Source organism: Miscanthus floridulus, chromosome 10 (assembly GCF_019320115.1).
Source record: "Miscanthus floridulus cultivar M001 chromosome 10, ASM1932011v1, whole genome shotgun sequence".
NCBI classification, from domain to species: Eukaryota; Viridiplantae; Streptophyta; class Magnoliopsida; order Poales; family Poaceae; genus Miscanthus; species Miscanthus floridulus.
In genome coordinates, this window is record NC_089589.1 from 59,050,042 (window position 1) to 59,066,552 (window position 16,511).

At 41.6% G+C, this 16,511-nt stretch overlaps 1 protein-coding gene across 1 annotated transcript; it reads left to right on the forward strand.

Annotated features, from left to right (window-relative positions):
• The first annotated feature begins 14,103 nt into the window (after nt 1-14,103).
• Nucleotides 14,104-14,637, forward strand: LOC136488714 (uncharacterized). Its single transcript, XM_066485549.1, has 2 exons — nt 14,104-14,403; nt 14,617-14,637. Exons 1-2 carry the CDS (start codon nt 14,104-14,106, stop codon nt 14,635-14,637), a joined length of 321 nt encoding a protein of 106 aa, XP_066341646.1.
• The last annotated feature ends 1,874 nt before the right edge of the window (nt 14,638-16,511 follow it).

Genomic DNA, 16,511 nt, shown 5'->3' on the forward strand with positions numbered 1-16,511 from the left:
CTAACAAGTTAGGGCCATTAGATTCACTCGGCAAACAGATATAGATCCCCCCTTCCTAATGACACAATGACACACAACCTATACACAAGGGGACAGAGGCTGCACTATACCCGATTCAGCAAGCCATTCTTATGCCAATAAAGGTAACCACTAACAAGCTAGAAAAGGTCCTCATACTGAGCTAAAGACAGAGCCATATAGCCCTCACAGCTGTACTGTAAGTCCCGGATAAATCACTTACAGATAAGTCCTTAGGGAGAGGAATCTAGAGCCCATAAAGACAACCCAATGCTCTAGCCCCCTTGTTCCATGTTGCTAAAAAGCATCTTTTAATGTTTATTGCAAATACCATTAGTCAAGTTAGAAGATCATGGTTGTAGTTGAGCACTAGCATCATACTACCCAATGCAATACCCTATAGGTATCAAGGTACAGCGTAACAAAGTACTAGGAAATCCTTAGTGGCAGTCAAGGTAGACACATGCAGTATGGATTAAATGATTAAAGGTGTATAGGAAAACAAGGAAGATCCCATGCTATACTTGCCTTAAACACCGATCCTTCGGTAAGCTTTAATCTTCAACGTTCTTCTTCTTCTTTTTGATCACCACGTATATCTCACCGACTGGACGTAATCATAAAGCACCACACAAGCATCCATACAATCATACACGAAGCAAACAATAGATCTAAATTAGAACAGTACACCAATCATAGAAAAATAAGTCAAAGAGTTTGAAACATGATTCTACGCATCGCTACGAACACACAGTCGCGAGAGGCACGCTAATCAGAGCTACGGTTGAAAAGATACAACTACCGAGAGATGTACTCATAGAACCATTAGCTTCATGTGTCTTAATTATATAAAAACATATATAAGATATTTACAGAGATTATAATTTAAGTCAAATTTAGATTTGAATTACAAATCTAAAGTAAAACAAATCATATTTTATTTATAAAATTTAGTTGCATAATTGTTAATCAAGATATGATTTAAACCATGAAATTCTAGTATTAGTGAGATGATATACATTGTTACTAACGCGTAGATCTTGTCGCTATGAATCTAACGCAGCTTGAACGAGCTAAAACAGAGTTAAAACGTAAAAAGATATGATTTAAACAAGATTTCCTTTAATAAAATAATAGATTGAATATAACCTTGAATTTTAAAAGTTGAAAACATACTTAACAATAGTATGAATATGTAGATTATGAAATTACGAACCTAACGCAAGTTGAACGGGTCAAATCGGAGTTAAAACGGAGAAGTTATGGCTAAAACAAAATCAGTGACAAATCTGTAAATAAGTGAAAACGTATTTTGAAGTCAATCGAGAAAAAATACGCTTTTTAAAAGAATAAGGCGTAATCTGCGGATTGCGCAATGGACCACGGGTTAATTTGCCAAAAATAGAGGGGCTCTTTAACAAAAAGAACAGCGAAGTGGTAAGTTCTAATCTGGGTCATTGATCTAAAAACGGACGACTCAGGATGATGTGTATTTCTATTGTATTTCTGGATTTGTTTTTGTAAAGGAAAACGGCCACAAATAGAGCATGACGTGGGAGATGATGTCATCAAGCTAACTAGCAGATTGAATCAAGGCAACGCATCACATGCACGGCTGGTGGCGCCATGGCCGGTAACCAGAGCTCGCCGGAGCTATTGGACAAAAGCACTACGGGCATAATTGCACTGGGATTTGGCTCGGGAAGCTAATTAAGGCCACGGCGAACTCGTCTACGCATTTTGCAGCGGTTATTGCATAGCAGAGAGGGCGGGCGACGGGTTATGGCCGCTATGAAGCATTGGCTACGCGGAATAAGCCAGAACAGAGCGGGAGAGAGAGGATTAAGGGGATCTGTGCGCTTTAGAATCCAATTCGAAGCTCATAGATGATCTTACCTTGGCAGAGAACCAACTAAGCGGCTCGGCGACGTCAGGCTCCTTCGGTGGATGCAGGACTGCGAGACTAGGGCTCCTGGCGACGCTTATGGTTCGATCTTGGGCACGATGGGGGACGCACGGCACCGGGAGGCTGCTATTTATGGCCGGGTTAGCTTATGGCGCAAGGTACCAAGGTGACTCGTGTTGAAGGACACGGCCATGGCGAGTCCATGCCGGTTATGAGCTAGGAGAAACATCTGACGAGTGGGCCAGGGCAGTCAGCGAGGGAGAGAGGGCACATGCGGGCGATGCCAACCGGCTGAGTGGCCTACGGCTTCAGGTTGGGCTACACTGGGCCGTTGGCTGAGTGGGAGGGAATAGAATGGACACTAGGGCGAGCGAGTGTGGGTGAGAGAGGAAGAGACAGAGAGGGAGCAGTGGGCCGAGAGGGTTAGGCCCAAGCAGAAGAAGGCAATGAGTGAGTGAGGGAGAGAGGGCGACTCGGCTGGGCTGGTCGCTGGGCCAGATAGGGGAAGAGGAGTGTTTCCATTTTTCCCATTCCTTTCCTATTTCATTTTCAAAACCGATGTCAATATGAACCAAACCAAATTTGAATAGAATTGCAAATACACTTTTCAACTTAATTAAAAATAAGAAATTTTGGTAAATTCTCAAAAATAATTTTTACAACCTTTTTAAATTCTTTTATTTCTATTTCGCTTTTCTTTTACTTCAAAGTCACTTCTAATTTTCCAAAAGCAATTTGAACCATTTTAAATTTTCAATCAAAACCACTCAACCAAATAAATCAAATGCAAGGGCATGTATGCACAAACATGTTGCTAAACCTTATGATGAATTTTAATTTATTAAAAAATTTTATTTTCCTATGTTTTTATGAGCACAAAATTCATAAATGAATCATTTTAATCTTATTTTCAAAAGTGCAAATTTTATGGTGTTACAATTCTACCCCCTTAAGATGAATCTCGTCCCCGAGATTCGGAAGACGTCGACTAAGAGATAGGGATACTTCGTCTTACAAATTCTTCAACTTGGCTACCCCCTTAAGAAAAGATAAACTAGGGGACACCAAAGTATAGCTTGCATCTCCTTCTAGATGAGCTACCTAATATCTAGACGTTCCATCATCCCAATGATACTCTTGGGTATGGGCAAGAACAAGAAACCTGAAATTCCTCGCGAGATGAAAAACAGCAGCGCAGTAAAATAGCTGTAACTCGTATTCTGTTAATCCATTGATATTGTAGCTTATACTGTTAGAAAGATTATAAAATTCTCCACAACTTCCTTATAGAACATTTTTCCAAATTCCGCATTTAACTTGGTCAAAAATAGTGCACAACATAAACTGCTCTAGGTTCCAAACAGCACAGATGCATCGCCTTGTGATTTTCGTATCTCCATAAATAAAATAGATATCAGGCTGATTCTTGCGCTCCGAGAAAGATATTGAAGTCTACTATTATCCAAAATTTTCTCATGATTTTTGGTAGTCCAAAAATAGAGATATAAGCCAAAGAGTGCGGGCTGCTCCGAAAAAACAGGATAGGAAAAACAGAAGAAAACCATAACCCAACTATTTATTGCACCGATCCTTATACCTTAGGTCTATAAACTAAATGAAATTGTGGAAACACCCAACAAGATCATTGCAATCATTACAAAGATCCAAAACAATCATAAGCATAATGATAATTCAACAAGCAATAAAGATGCACAACTCAATCATTGACTCGACTTGCGACACTATCGTCCTCATTATGCTAGGGGTAACAATTCTAAGACTTATCTTCAGATTACGCGAGACGGTGATGAGGGACAGTTCTAAAAGCTCATCAAATCAAGGAGTGAAGATGAGAACAAAGACTTCAAAATAAGCACCAAGGTAGAGATAAATATCAATGATAGATATATAGTAGAGAAGAAAATATCAAGATTTATAGAACAAGGATTTTATAGCAATTTCAAAACCTTAAGATGGCCAATTTCTAACTAGGCTTACGTTCTACAGTCAGCATTGCTCTGATACCACTTTGTAACACCCGGTTTTAAGAACAAAACCAGATACACACCATATGTGAGCCCAGGAAGTCAAATCTCACATATAGCTACAAATAAGGGTAATATCAATAGACAACGCTCAATATATAACGTACTTAGTACGAAGAATATAACCTTAGATAGCAAACAGTGGAAAGACAACTTCGATCTTCAGGCGAAGACTCCAAATCCACAGGGACAACCGACTGGTTGATCACAAGCCTAATTCCTTCAAACTCTAGCAATCTTGTACCCATCTAGGATTTTCATCCAAAAATTTGAAAAGTAAAACAAGCATAAGTACATGTCGTACTCAACAAATATAACATGGGGTTCATGAGGCTCAAAAGGCCGACACTGGTTTCACTGCGATTAGCTTTTAATTGTCATAATTTTAGCAAAGGAGTAGCAACAAGTTTATCACAAGCCCATAAACACATGATCAGGTAAACATGATTAATGAATAGTATAAACAGAAATCATTAGTGAGCATTTTCATCATCAGTATCATCTATGTTCTTCATCTATTCCTAAATGTTCCAAGGCCGCTCGTGATCGTGAGCACGGCTGATATACCAGTTTTACACTTTGCAGAGGTTGTACACTTTCACTGTGAGTCATGATTTACCCTTTCGCCCGAGGTGATCAGCCTCTTAACCCACTACCAAGGAAGGTCGACAGGGTTCACTATGAAGCCTTTCAAATATTCGTCTAACAAGTTAGGGCCATTAGATTCACTCGGCAAATAGATGTAGAGTCCCCCTTCCCGATGGCATAATGACACGTAGCCTATACACAAGGGGACAGAGGCCGCACTATACCCAATTTGGCAAGCCATTCTTACGCCAATAAAGGTAACCACTAACAAGCTAGAAAAGGTCCTCATACTGAGCTAAAGTCAGAGCCATATAGCACTCACAGCTGTACTGTAAGTCCCAGATAAATCACTTACAGATAAGTCCTTAGGGAGATGAATCTGGAGCACCATAAAGACAACCCAATGCTCTAGCCCCCTTGATCCATGTTGCTAAAAAGCATCTTTTAATGTTTATTGCAAATACCATTAGTCAAGTTAGAAGATCATGGTTGTAGTTGAGCACTAGCATCATACTACCCAATGTAATACCCCATAGGTATCAAGGTACAGCGTAACAAAGTACTAGGAAATCCTTAGTGGCAGTCAAGGTAGACACATACAGTATGAATTAAATGATTAAAGGTGTATAGGACAAAGGAAGATCCCATGCTATACTTGCCTTAAACACCGATCCTTCAGTAAGCTTTAATCTTCAACGTTCTTCTTCTTCTTTTTGATCACCACGTATATCTCACCGACTGGACGTAATCATAAAGCACCACATAAGCATCCATACAATCATACATGAAGCAAACAATAGATCTAAATTAGAACAGTACACCAATCATAGAAAAATAAGTTAGAGTTTGAAACACGATTATATGCATCGCTACGAATACACAGTCGCGAGAGGCACGCTAATCGGAGCTACGGTTAAAAAGATACAACTACTGAGAGATCTACTCATAGAACCATTAGCTTCATGTGTTTTAATTATATAAAAACATATATAAGATATTTATAGAGATTATAATTTAAGTCAAATTTAGATTTGAATTACAAATCTAAAGTGAAACAAACCATATTTTATTTATAAAATCCAGTTGCATAATTGTTAATCAAGATATGATTTAAACCATAAAATTCTAGTATTAGTGTGATGATAAACATTGTTACTAATGCGTAGATCTTGTTGCTATGAATCTAACACAGCTTGAACGAGCTAAAACGGAGTTAAAACGCAAAAGATACGATTTAAACAAGATTTCCTTTAATAAAATAATAGATTGAATCTAACATCGAATTTTAAAAGTTGAAAACATACTTAACAGTAGTATGAATATGTAGATTATGAAATTACGAACCTAACGCAAGTTGAACGGGTCAAATCGGAGTTAAAACGGAGAAGTTATGGCTAAAACAAAATCAGTGGCAAATCGTAAATAAGTGAAAACGTATTTTTGAAGTCATCCGAGAAAAAAATATGCTTTTTAAAAGAACAAGGCGTAATCTGTGGATTGCACAATGGACCGTGAGTTAATTTGCCAAAAATAGAGAGGCTCTTTAGCAAAAAGAACAGCGAAGGGGTATGTTCTAATCTGGGCCATTGATCTAAAAACGGACAGCTCAGGATAATGTGTATTTCTATTGTATTTCTAGATTTGTTTTTTTAAAGGAAAACGGCCACAAATAGAGCATGACGTGGGAGATGATGTCATCAAGCTAACTAGCAGATTGAATCAAGGCAACGCATCGCATGCATGGCTGGTGGCGCCATGGCCGGTGACCAGAGCTCGCCGGAACTATTGGACAAAAGCACTACGGGCATAATTGTACTGGGATTTGGCTCGGGAAGCTAATTAAGGCCACGGCGAACTCGTCTACACATTTTGCAGCGGTTATTGCAGAGCAGAGAGGGCGGGCGACGGGTTATGGTGGCTACGAAGCATCGGCTACGCGGAATAAGCCAGAACAGAGCAGGAGAGAGAGGATTAAGGGGATCTGTGCGCTTTAGAATCCAATTCGAAGCTCGTAGATGACCTTACCTTGGCAGAGAACCAACTAAGCGACTCGGCGACGTCAGGCTCCTTCGGTGGATGCAGGACTGCGAGACTAGGGCTCCTGGCGGCGCTTATGGTTCGATCTTGGGCACGGTGGGGGACGCACGTCACCGGGAGGCTGCTATTTAAGGGCCGGGTTAGCTTTTGGCGCAAGGTACCGAGGTGACTCGTGTCGAAGAAGGACACGGCCATGGTGAGTCCATGCCGGTTACGAGCTAGGAGAAACATCTGACGAGTGGGCCAGGGCAGTCAACGAGGGAGAGAGGGCGCGTGCGGGCGATGCCAACCGGCTGAGCGGCCTACGGCTTTAGGCTGGGCTACGCTAGGCCGTCGGCTGAGTGGGAGGGAATAGAAGGGACACTGGGCCGAGCGAGTGTGGGTGAGAGAGGAAGAGAAGGAGAGGGAGCAGTGGGCCGAGAGGGTTAGTCCCAAGCGGAAGAAGGCAGTGAGTGAGTGAGGGAGAGAGGGCGACTCGGCTGGGCCGGCTGGTCGCTGGGCCAGATAGGGGAAGAGGAGTGTTTCCATTTTTCCCATTCCTTTCCTATTTCATTTTCAAAACCGATGTCAATATGAACCAAACCAAATTTGAATAGAATTGCAAATACACTTTTCAACTTAATTAAAAATAAGAAATTTTGGTAAATTCTCAAAAATAAATTTTACAACCTTTTTAAATTCTTTTATTTCTAATTCGCTTTTCTTTTACTTCAAAGCCACTTCTAATTTTTCCAAAAGCAATTTGAACCATTTTAAATTTTCAATCAAAACCACTCAACCAAATAAATCAAATGCAAGGGCATGTAGGCACAAACATGTTGCTAAACCTTATGATGAATTTTAATTTAATGAAAAAAATTATTTTCCTATGTTTTTATGAGCACAAAATTCATAAATGAAACATTTTAATCTTATTTTCAAAAGTGCAAATTTTAGGGTGTTACAAGTACAACCCGAAGTGCCACATGGCTCTGGCTTTAGCTCAGTAGCAGGACCTTTTCTAGCTTGTCAGTGGTTACCCGAAAGGGCACAAAAGGGGCCTACCGAGCTGAGTATGGTGCGGCCTCTGTCCCTATGTGTATAGCCTGCGCAAAATATGCCATTCAAAAGGGGGGCTCTATATTCCCTTGGCGGGGAAACCTAGCGGCTACTAACTTGTTAGGGAAACCTTGGAAAGGCTTCATAGTGAACCCTACCGACCTTTCTTGGAAGTGGGTCAAGAGATTAGCTACCTCGGGCGTAAGGGTAAATCATGGCTTACGGTGAAAAGTGTACAACCTCTGCAGAGTATAAAATTGGTATATCAGCCATGCTCACGGACACGAGCGGCCTAAAAAAGTCATAGAATAGAGGACTATATATATGTTGATGATTAATTATGAGATAAATTATTGCTGTATATGATCATGTGGTTTAATTGGGGCTTAAGCACAACTGAATGCTAATTTAGTGTTAAAATTGAGACTTATTAAAAATGCTAATTGCAGTACAACCAGTGTTGTCCTTTTAAGCTTCATAACCCCATGATATTCTTGTTAAGTACGAGATGTACTTATGCTTGTTATTTTTTATTATTTGGATAAAAATCTCGGAAGGGTAATTGATGGCTATGGTTATGAGGATTTCCTTGAGGATTTCTAGACTTGTGGTCAACCAGTTGATGTCCCTGTGGCATGGAGCTACCACGAGTGTTATTTTTGTCTTCCGCTATGATTATGTAAAGACTATGTGATAGTTATTATTCGTGATGTAATAAACACCTGTGATGGTACTTTGTAATTTGTCAGCTTATGCGTGTGACTGTTCTTTGACCGCACATAAGATTTTTGCATTCAATTTTATCCTTAAAATTGGGTGTGACAGATTGATATCAGAGCCATGTTGACTGTAGGATGCAAGCCTAGTTAGTAATGGTCATTTTAGTATCTTTTGTTTCACTTGTTTCATGCTTACTACCTCAGTCTTGCTATTTGCTAAAACTTTATGCTTCTTTCGCTTTACTCTTTTATAAATTAGTTGACTCTATTCTAACTCAATCTCGGTCTAACTCTGTAGATGCCTCGTGACCATAAGACTACCCGCAAGAGTACTGGAGGAATTGCCCCTTACAAGAAGGTGCGCGTTGAGGAGGTTTCGGAGGAGCAGGAGGTCGCCCCCTACTGGTGTTAAGTCTGAGCAAGCTTCGCATGCACCACCACAAGCTGTGCTGCCCCCTACTGTTTGATGGACCCAGGCGAAATACACTAAGCTAGGAAGCAACGAGTCCGAATCCCACCGCCGACTGATGGGGTTGCTACAGGCCTACTATGCTGACATGGAGACAGCGATGGAATATTACTGTGAGGAGAACAAGCATCCCCTCGAGAACACCTATTGGAAGTCTAGGGTGTGCATCTCCATCTGGGATGAAGAGAAGAGAGCTTTACAGGTGTACTTGGTCTACACCCATAGGGTTAGTGCAACTATGGAAGAAAGCATGGATGATGCGACGTTTAAAGCCTTCATGGGTCTCCGCGCACGACGTTTTGAGGACATGATGGATGATCAGTTCCAGTTCCTTCCTTGCTATCACCGTGAACTGGGATGGGCAATGATGAAGCCTGAAGGTGTGGACCCAACTACTGTGGTGATGGTCAACTTGGCCTATGAGCCGATGAAGCACAATGAGCGGCTTGAGGACGAGCTGAAGGCACAACAGGAGGCGCGCGAGCGAAGCCAAAAGATGTTGGATGACTATAGAGAGAGCCTCAAGATGCCAAGGATGTATGAGAAGCTTCCCCGAGACCCCCTACCATAGGTGTTGGAGTCCCTTTATGTAATAAAAGACGCTAATAGCGCGAGTCATGTCGAGTCGAGTCAAGTTTGTGTGCGGTGTGAACTTTAAATGCTTAGTTGGATTGTGCTTTTGATTTATGTGTGATTTAGAGTTTTGTAATGACTGCTGGGAGGTTGTGGGAATGTCCACAAAATCCCTTAGTTAAAGGTTTAACGTTTAAGGTTAATAAATTATATAGTTGGGTCGCTTTATTATGTTTTCCTGCATGCTGTTTTCTGGAGTAGTCTGTGATCTTTGTGAAATATCTCAAAATCTATTCGTGCAATGGTTATGAAATTTTTATGGGTATAACTAGACTTCTGTACCTTTCAAATTCCACTGGAATCACCTTTGTATCTATTCTGGTTCAGGAGATATATTTGTTACAAGTTAAAGTTTATGCGCTGTCTGGAATTCTGGACAGATTCTCTTATGCTCTGTTTTTTACCACCTTAACGTCAGAATCTGGGAAAACGTTCTATATAAAAGTTGTAGATAATTTCATAAGATTTCCAACCATGTCCAGAACGTCTCTGTTTGATGTCTGGAACTCGAGATATGACTGTTTTATAGAACTGCTGTTGTTGGAACTCGCCCAGAAAATTTTCAGATTTGCATTATTTATCTTTATAAGTGATCTAAAACTTGGATATCTTTAAACTTTAAATATTTGTGTTGGATAACAGATGACCGCCCGAGGAAGAGGTAATAGGAGCTGTGGCAGAGGTGCTCCTGTTAATCCACCACCAGCACCTACTATGCAAGAGCTCATGACGATGCAGTGCAGACAATGATGCAACACTTGCAGAATCAGCCCGCAGGAGGACCGCCACCTGTTCATGCCAGGGACAAGCATGCTGAATTCATGAAGGGACACCCCCCGGTGTTCACTTATGCTATAGATCCGTTAGAGGCGGATGACTGGCTACGTGCAGTGCGTGCAGTGGAGAAACAACTTAACATAGCGCAGTTCAACGACCTGGAGAAGGTGTTGTATGTGTCAGGATAGCTTCAGGGAGCAGCCCAAGACTGGTGGGAGTGATATGAGTGTGGGCGTCCCAACAATGCTCCTGCTATCACTTGGAAGGAATTCAAGGATAATTTCAGATCATATCACATTCCTGCAGGATTGATAGAGCTCAAGCAGGAGGAGTTTACGGCCCTGAAGCAAGGGTCAATGTTTGTGAGTGAGTATTGTGATAAGTTTGCTCAACTGTCCCGCTACACCCCGGATGATGTAGCTACTGATGAAAAGAAGCATTATGATGGTCTCCAGCTTTAGCTTATGTCCAACACCTACCCCAACTTCCAAGCACTAGTGAATCATGCTATTGTGATTATTGACAATAAGCGCAAGGAGATGGAAGCCAAGAAGAGGAGGCTTTAGGGACAAGCCTCTAGAAGCAACACTCGCCAGCGCGCCAATCCACAGCAAGGCTTCCAGCAGAGGTACCAGGGGCCTTCTAATCAGGGGAACCGTGCTCCGTACCCACAGCACAACCAGTTCCAGCAGCGCCAGCAAAATCAGCAACAGGGTGGTCAGAAGACACCACGTCTAAGGGAACCCCAATCATACTCCAATGAAGACTAGTGCCCCTAACACCCGCAACAAGTGTTTCCGTTGTGGAAAAGGACACATGTCTTATAACTTCCCTGAGAAGCAGAATCTGCAGGCATCCCAGGGTCAGAACAGTAACCAGAAAGGGAGATATCAGCCACCACCAAATACTGAAAGAGTGAACCATGTGTCTGCTGAAACTGCACTAGAGGCACCAGAGGTTATGCTGGGTACGTTCAGTGTCAACTCTATCTCTGCTACAATTTTTTGATTCTGGTGCTTTGCATTCCTTCATTTCACAAGCTTTTGTTAGAATACATAGCATACCGTTATGTGCCATGAAAAACCCCATACTAGTAAATTCACCGGGAGGGAGCATGCCAACTTCTTATTTTTGTCCCTCGGCTAGTCTTTCCCTAAGGGGGTAGACTTCAAAGTGAGTGCTATTGTGTTAAGAACGGCTGGTATTGATATTATTTTGGGTATGGATTGGATGAAGCAACACCGGGCTATTATTCAGTGCAAAGAGAAGGTTGTAGTTTTGACCACACCAAAGGGAGACAAAATTAGTGTTGATGTTGTGGTGCATGAGCAGCAGACAGCTACAGTGAATCAACTCAGTGATGGCGCCAGGAAGGAGGACCCAGTTGTGGAGGAGTTTCTGGATGTGTTCCCCGATGAATTGCCAGGTATGCCACCTGACCGTGATATTGAGTTTATTATTAAATTATTATCTGGAACTGCACCCATAGCTAAGTGTCCATATAGAATGTGGGTTAATGAATTAGAGGAACGTAAGAAACAATTGAAGGAGTTGTAGGAGAAAGGTTTCATACGCCCCAGTTCATCTCCATGGGGGGCGCATGTGATCTTTGTTGATAAGAAGGATGGTACTCAACGGATGTGTGTGGACTATCAGTCACTTAATGAAGTCACTATCGAGAACAAGTACCCGTTCCCTAGAATTGATGACTTACTTGATCAGTTGAGAGGTGCTTGTGTGTTCTCTAAGATTGATCTTCATTCTGGCTATCATCAATTGAAGATTCGTTCTACAGATATTCCTAAGACAACTTTTACTATGAGGTATGGGTTGTATGAGTACACAATTATGTCTTTTGGTTTGACCAATGCACCTGCATACTTTATGTACTTCATGAATAAGGTGTTCATGGAATTTCTTGATAAGTTCATGGTGGTATTCATTGATGATATACTGGTATTCTCCAAGACTAAAGCTGAACATGTTGAACATCTAAGGTTGGTCTTGCAAAAGCTCAGAAAACATAAGTTATATGCTAAGTGGAGCAAGTGTGAGTTTTGGTTGAAGGAAGTCCCTTTTCTGGGTCATGTTGTATCCAATGGTGGAATAGCAGTGGATCCTAACAAGGTAAAAGATGTGTTGAACTGGAAACTGCCAACTGATGTGAGTGAGATTCATAGCTTTTTGGGATTGGCTGGGTACTACAGAAGGTTCATTGAAGGGTTTTCTAAGCTTGCCAAGCCTATGACAGCTCTGTTGGAGAAGAATGCTAAGTTTATGTGGTCTGAGAAGTGTTAGGCTAACTTTGAGGAGTTGAAGAAGAGATTGACTACAACTCCAGTTTTGGTTTTGCCAGATTTGAGTAAGAACTTCTCTATCTATTGTGATGCATCTCGGTAGGGCCTTGGATGTGTTCTTAATCAAGAAGGAAGAGATGTGGCGTATGCATCAAGGCAGTTAAGGAAGCATGAGCTGAACTATCCCACTCATGACTTGGAGTTAGCAGCAGTGGTTCATGCTTTGAAGATCTGGAGACACTATCTAATCGGGCATAAGAGTGACATCTATACTGATCACAAGAGCTTAAAGTATATCTTTACTCAGTCAGATCTAAACTTGAGACATCGTTGTTGGTTGGAACTGATCAAGGATTATGATTTGGAGGTGCACTATCATCCCGGGAAAGCAAATGTCGTGGCCGATGCTCTTAGCAGAAAGAGTTATGCTAAGGACGTTCGGGCGACACCAATGCCTGAGGAGTTATGTGTAGAGTTTGAGCAACTGAACCTAAGCATTGTCACTAATGCTATGGAGCTAGAAGTGACGCCTACATTGGAACAAGAGATTCACAAGGGTCAGTTGGAGGATGAGAAACTTAAGGAGATAGTAGAGAATGTAGTGATTGGAAAGGCACCCGGCTTCAGGATAGACGAGAATGGCACTCTATGGTTTAGGAAAAGGATACGTGTACCTGAAGCGAAGGCTATCCGTGATGAAATTCTGCGAGAAGCCCATGAGTCAGCTTATTCCATACACCTCGGAAGTACCAAGATGTATTTGGATCTTAAAGAGAGGTATTGGTGGTATGGATTAAAGAGAGATGTGGCAGAGTATGTTGCTTTATGTGATACAAGCCAAAGGGTTAAAGCGGAACACCAAAGACCTACAGGGTTACTACAACCAATGAAGATACCTGAGTGGAAGTGGGAAGAAGTTGGTATGGATTTTATTGTTGCATTACCTCGCACGTAGAGAGGTTATGATTTGATATGGGTAATAGTGGATCGGCTTACTAAAGTTGCTCACTTCCTACCGATCAAGACTACCTACATAGGAGCAAGGCTAGCAGAGTTGTACATGGAAAGGATAGTGTGCCTGCATGGAGTCCCAAAGAAGATCGTGTCTGATAGAGGTACTCAATTTACATCTCAATTTTGGCAGAAGGTACATAGATCTTTGGGGACAAAGTTGGATTTTAGTTCTGCTTATCACCCCCAAATTGACGGGCAAACTGAAAGGATCAACCAGATTCTAGAAGACATGTTGAGAGCTTGTGCATTACATTATGGTACTAGTTGGGATAAGAGTTTGCCATATGCTGAGTTCTCATACAACAACCGTTATTAGAAGAGTCTCAAGATGGCACCTTTCGAAGCTTTGTATGGACGTAAGTGTAGAACACCTTTGTTTTGGAATCAAACGGGTGAAAGTCAAGTATTCGGACCAGATGTTCTTAGAGATGCAAAGGATCAAGTACGGATCATTAGAGATAACTTGAGAGTGGCACAGTCTCGACAGAAGAGTTATGTTGACACTCAGAGAAGAGAATTGACTTTCAAAGTAGGGGATTATATTTACTTAAAGGTGTCACCAATGAGGAGTGTGAAGAGGTTCAATATGAAAGGAAAGTTCACACCAAGGTACATTGGCCCATTCAAGATTCTAGAGAGGCGTGGAAAAGTGGCCTATCAGTTGGAACTGCCTGAGAGATTGTCTGGTGTGCACGATGTGTTCCATGTGTCTCAACTAAAGAAGTGTTTGCGTGTACCAGAAGAGCAGATACCTTTGGAAGAGCTTGCTGTTAAGGATGATCTCACATATGAGGAATACTCGGTAAAGATCTTGGAGGCAGCAAAAAGGGTTACAAGGAGCCGAGTTATAAAGATGTGCAAGGTACAGTGGAATCGGTATACAGAGGACGAGGCTACTTGGGAAAGAGAGGAAGATATGAGAAAAACATACCCGCAGCTGTTTGAGTAAGCACCATCCAAATCTCGAGGACGAGATTCTTTTTAAGGGGGGAGAATTGTAACACCCTAAAATTGCATTCTTCCAAAATAGATGAAATTGATTTAATTATGCTTTTACGTGTGCATTCAAATGTAGGGAAATAATAATCTTTGCTAAAGTAAAATCAAACATAAGGCTAGATACATGTTGTTGCAATCATGCTGGAGCATTGGTGTTTCTGTATTGCTTGGTTTTTAACTGAAACTCAAACTGAATTCAAATCCATTTGAAAATAGCTTTGGAAAATTCAGTTTCAGAAAAAGAAAAAGGGAATTTCTTTTCCTTCCTCCCTCCCTGGCTTTCGGCCTGAAGGCCCAGCCTGCCTGCACTGTTTGGACTATAAGCATCCAAACAGTCCTTGAGATGTTTTTCCTCACCTGGACAAGCACTCTAGAGGTTGAAAGCAATAGACTTAATTAGTCCAGAGTGATCAATTTAACAACAAAATTTTGAACTTTAAAAAAAATGAAAATGGCATCATGAAATCGTGTCAATTTAAGTTTCCCACAAATTCACAATAGCTGACAAACATTGAGCCCAATGCAAAATCATCCCACGGGTAATGGAATCAGGTTACTGCTACTACTCTGATCAGAACCCTATGCACAGTTGCACACGTTATTAGCTATTATCAGTGTGTAGTGGGATACTGCTAGTGCAAATATAGTTGACAACACCACCAGACTCTCAACTCATACATACATGAAAAGGCTCTAGCCAAGTATACAAGAGCAACCGATAAAGAATATTACGGTCCAATGTGCACTTTACTTTAAATTTGAGAATGAATTTCAGGTTTCTTTATTATAGTAGAAGAATGTGTTGAAAGTTCAGTACACTTAGCAGCTACTATGTGACACAGGTGAGATAATCCAACTTATCCAAAAAGCGAGAGTAAGCCAACCTGATATGCTAATGGTATTCATGTTAGGCCTTGTTTGAATGCATGTGTATTCACTTCAATCCACATGGGTTGGAATGGAATAGAATGGAACTTAGTTCAATTCCACTGCAATACACTTCAACACATGTGGATTGAGATGAATATATGCGCATCCAAACAAGGCCTTCACTACACATGTGGATTGAGATGAATATATGCGCATCCAAACAAGGCCTTAGGGAAGTGATCCTGAAGGAAATGCAGCACATTATGCATGCCCTTTAAAACCATATTCATTCCCATGGTGTTGTCCCATGTGCTGCATTTGAATATCATATTCCCATCTCGCACTCCAACACTTGTAGCCTCACGAACCAATGTTTCAGGGATATGTTTTAAAGCTTGTCTTTTGACCAGATCACTTATGAAGAAATTACTAAAATCTGAGAATGTCTGCTAGAGTAAATCAAAGAATTTCAATGAGCGTATCTTAGTTATGACCCTAGATTATATGGTAGTAAATTAGGTTATTAGTGCTCCTTAGGAGTTCTTTAGTATCCATGTATCTGTGCACCTTGATCCTAATCCCTAGATCATGAAAAGATACGGACTCTTGCAGGAGAACTTAAATCTATCAGGAAGTGCCATGTCTATTGAATGACTTGTAGTAGATATGTTAAGCCATGAATTTGATGGAGATAATTTTTGAAGCAATACAAGGATGCAAACCTTTGGGCGCTTACTGCCAGATGGATTCTAAGGAGCAGATCAATGCTCAAGAACTATGGAGTTTTGTGCAAAATCTTCTTCTTGGTACGAGCAACCTTGAGGCTGACCTCAGCCTGCCACAGTCTATTGATGCAACCAGTATTGGCATCTTGTCAAGCACCTTGCGTGCGTGCTCTTGAATGCTCTCCTCCAGATGTCCATCACGATTGTTGACACGGTTGTAAGAAGATGTGGGCAGGCAGCTGCCCCGCCTCGGCAGCTCACACTGATGCGCCGCCATTCGTGGCCCGCCCTCTACCTCGGCCGCGCTCGCACCACGCCTCCGCTGTCCGTGGTCACGCCGCTTCGCCTCGGCCGTGCAGATGCGCCGGCGCCGCCA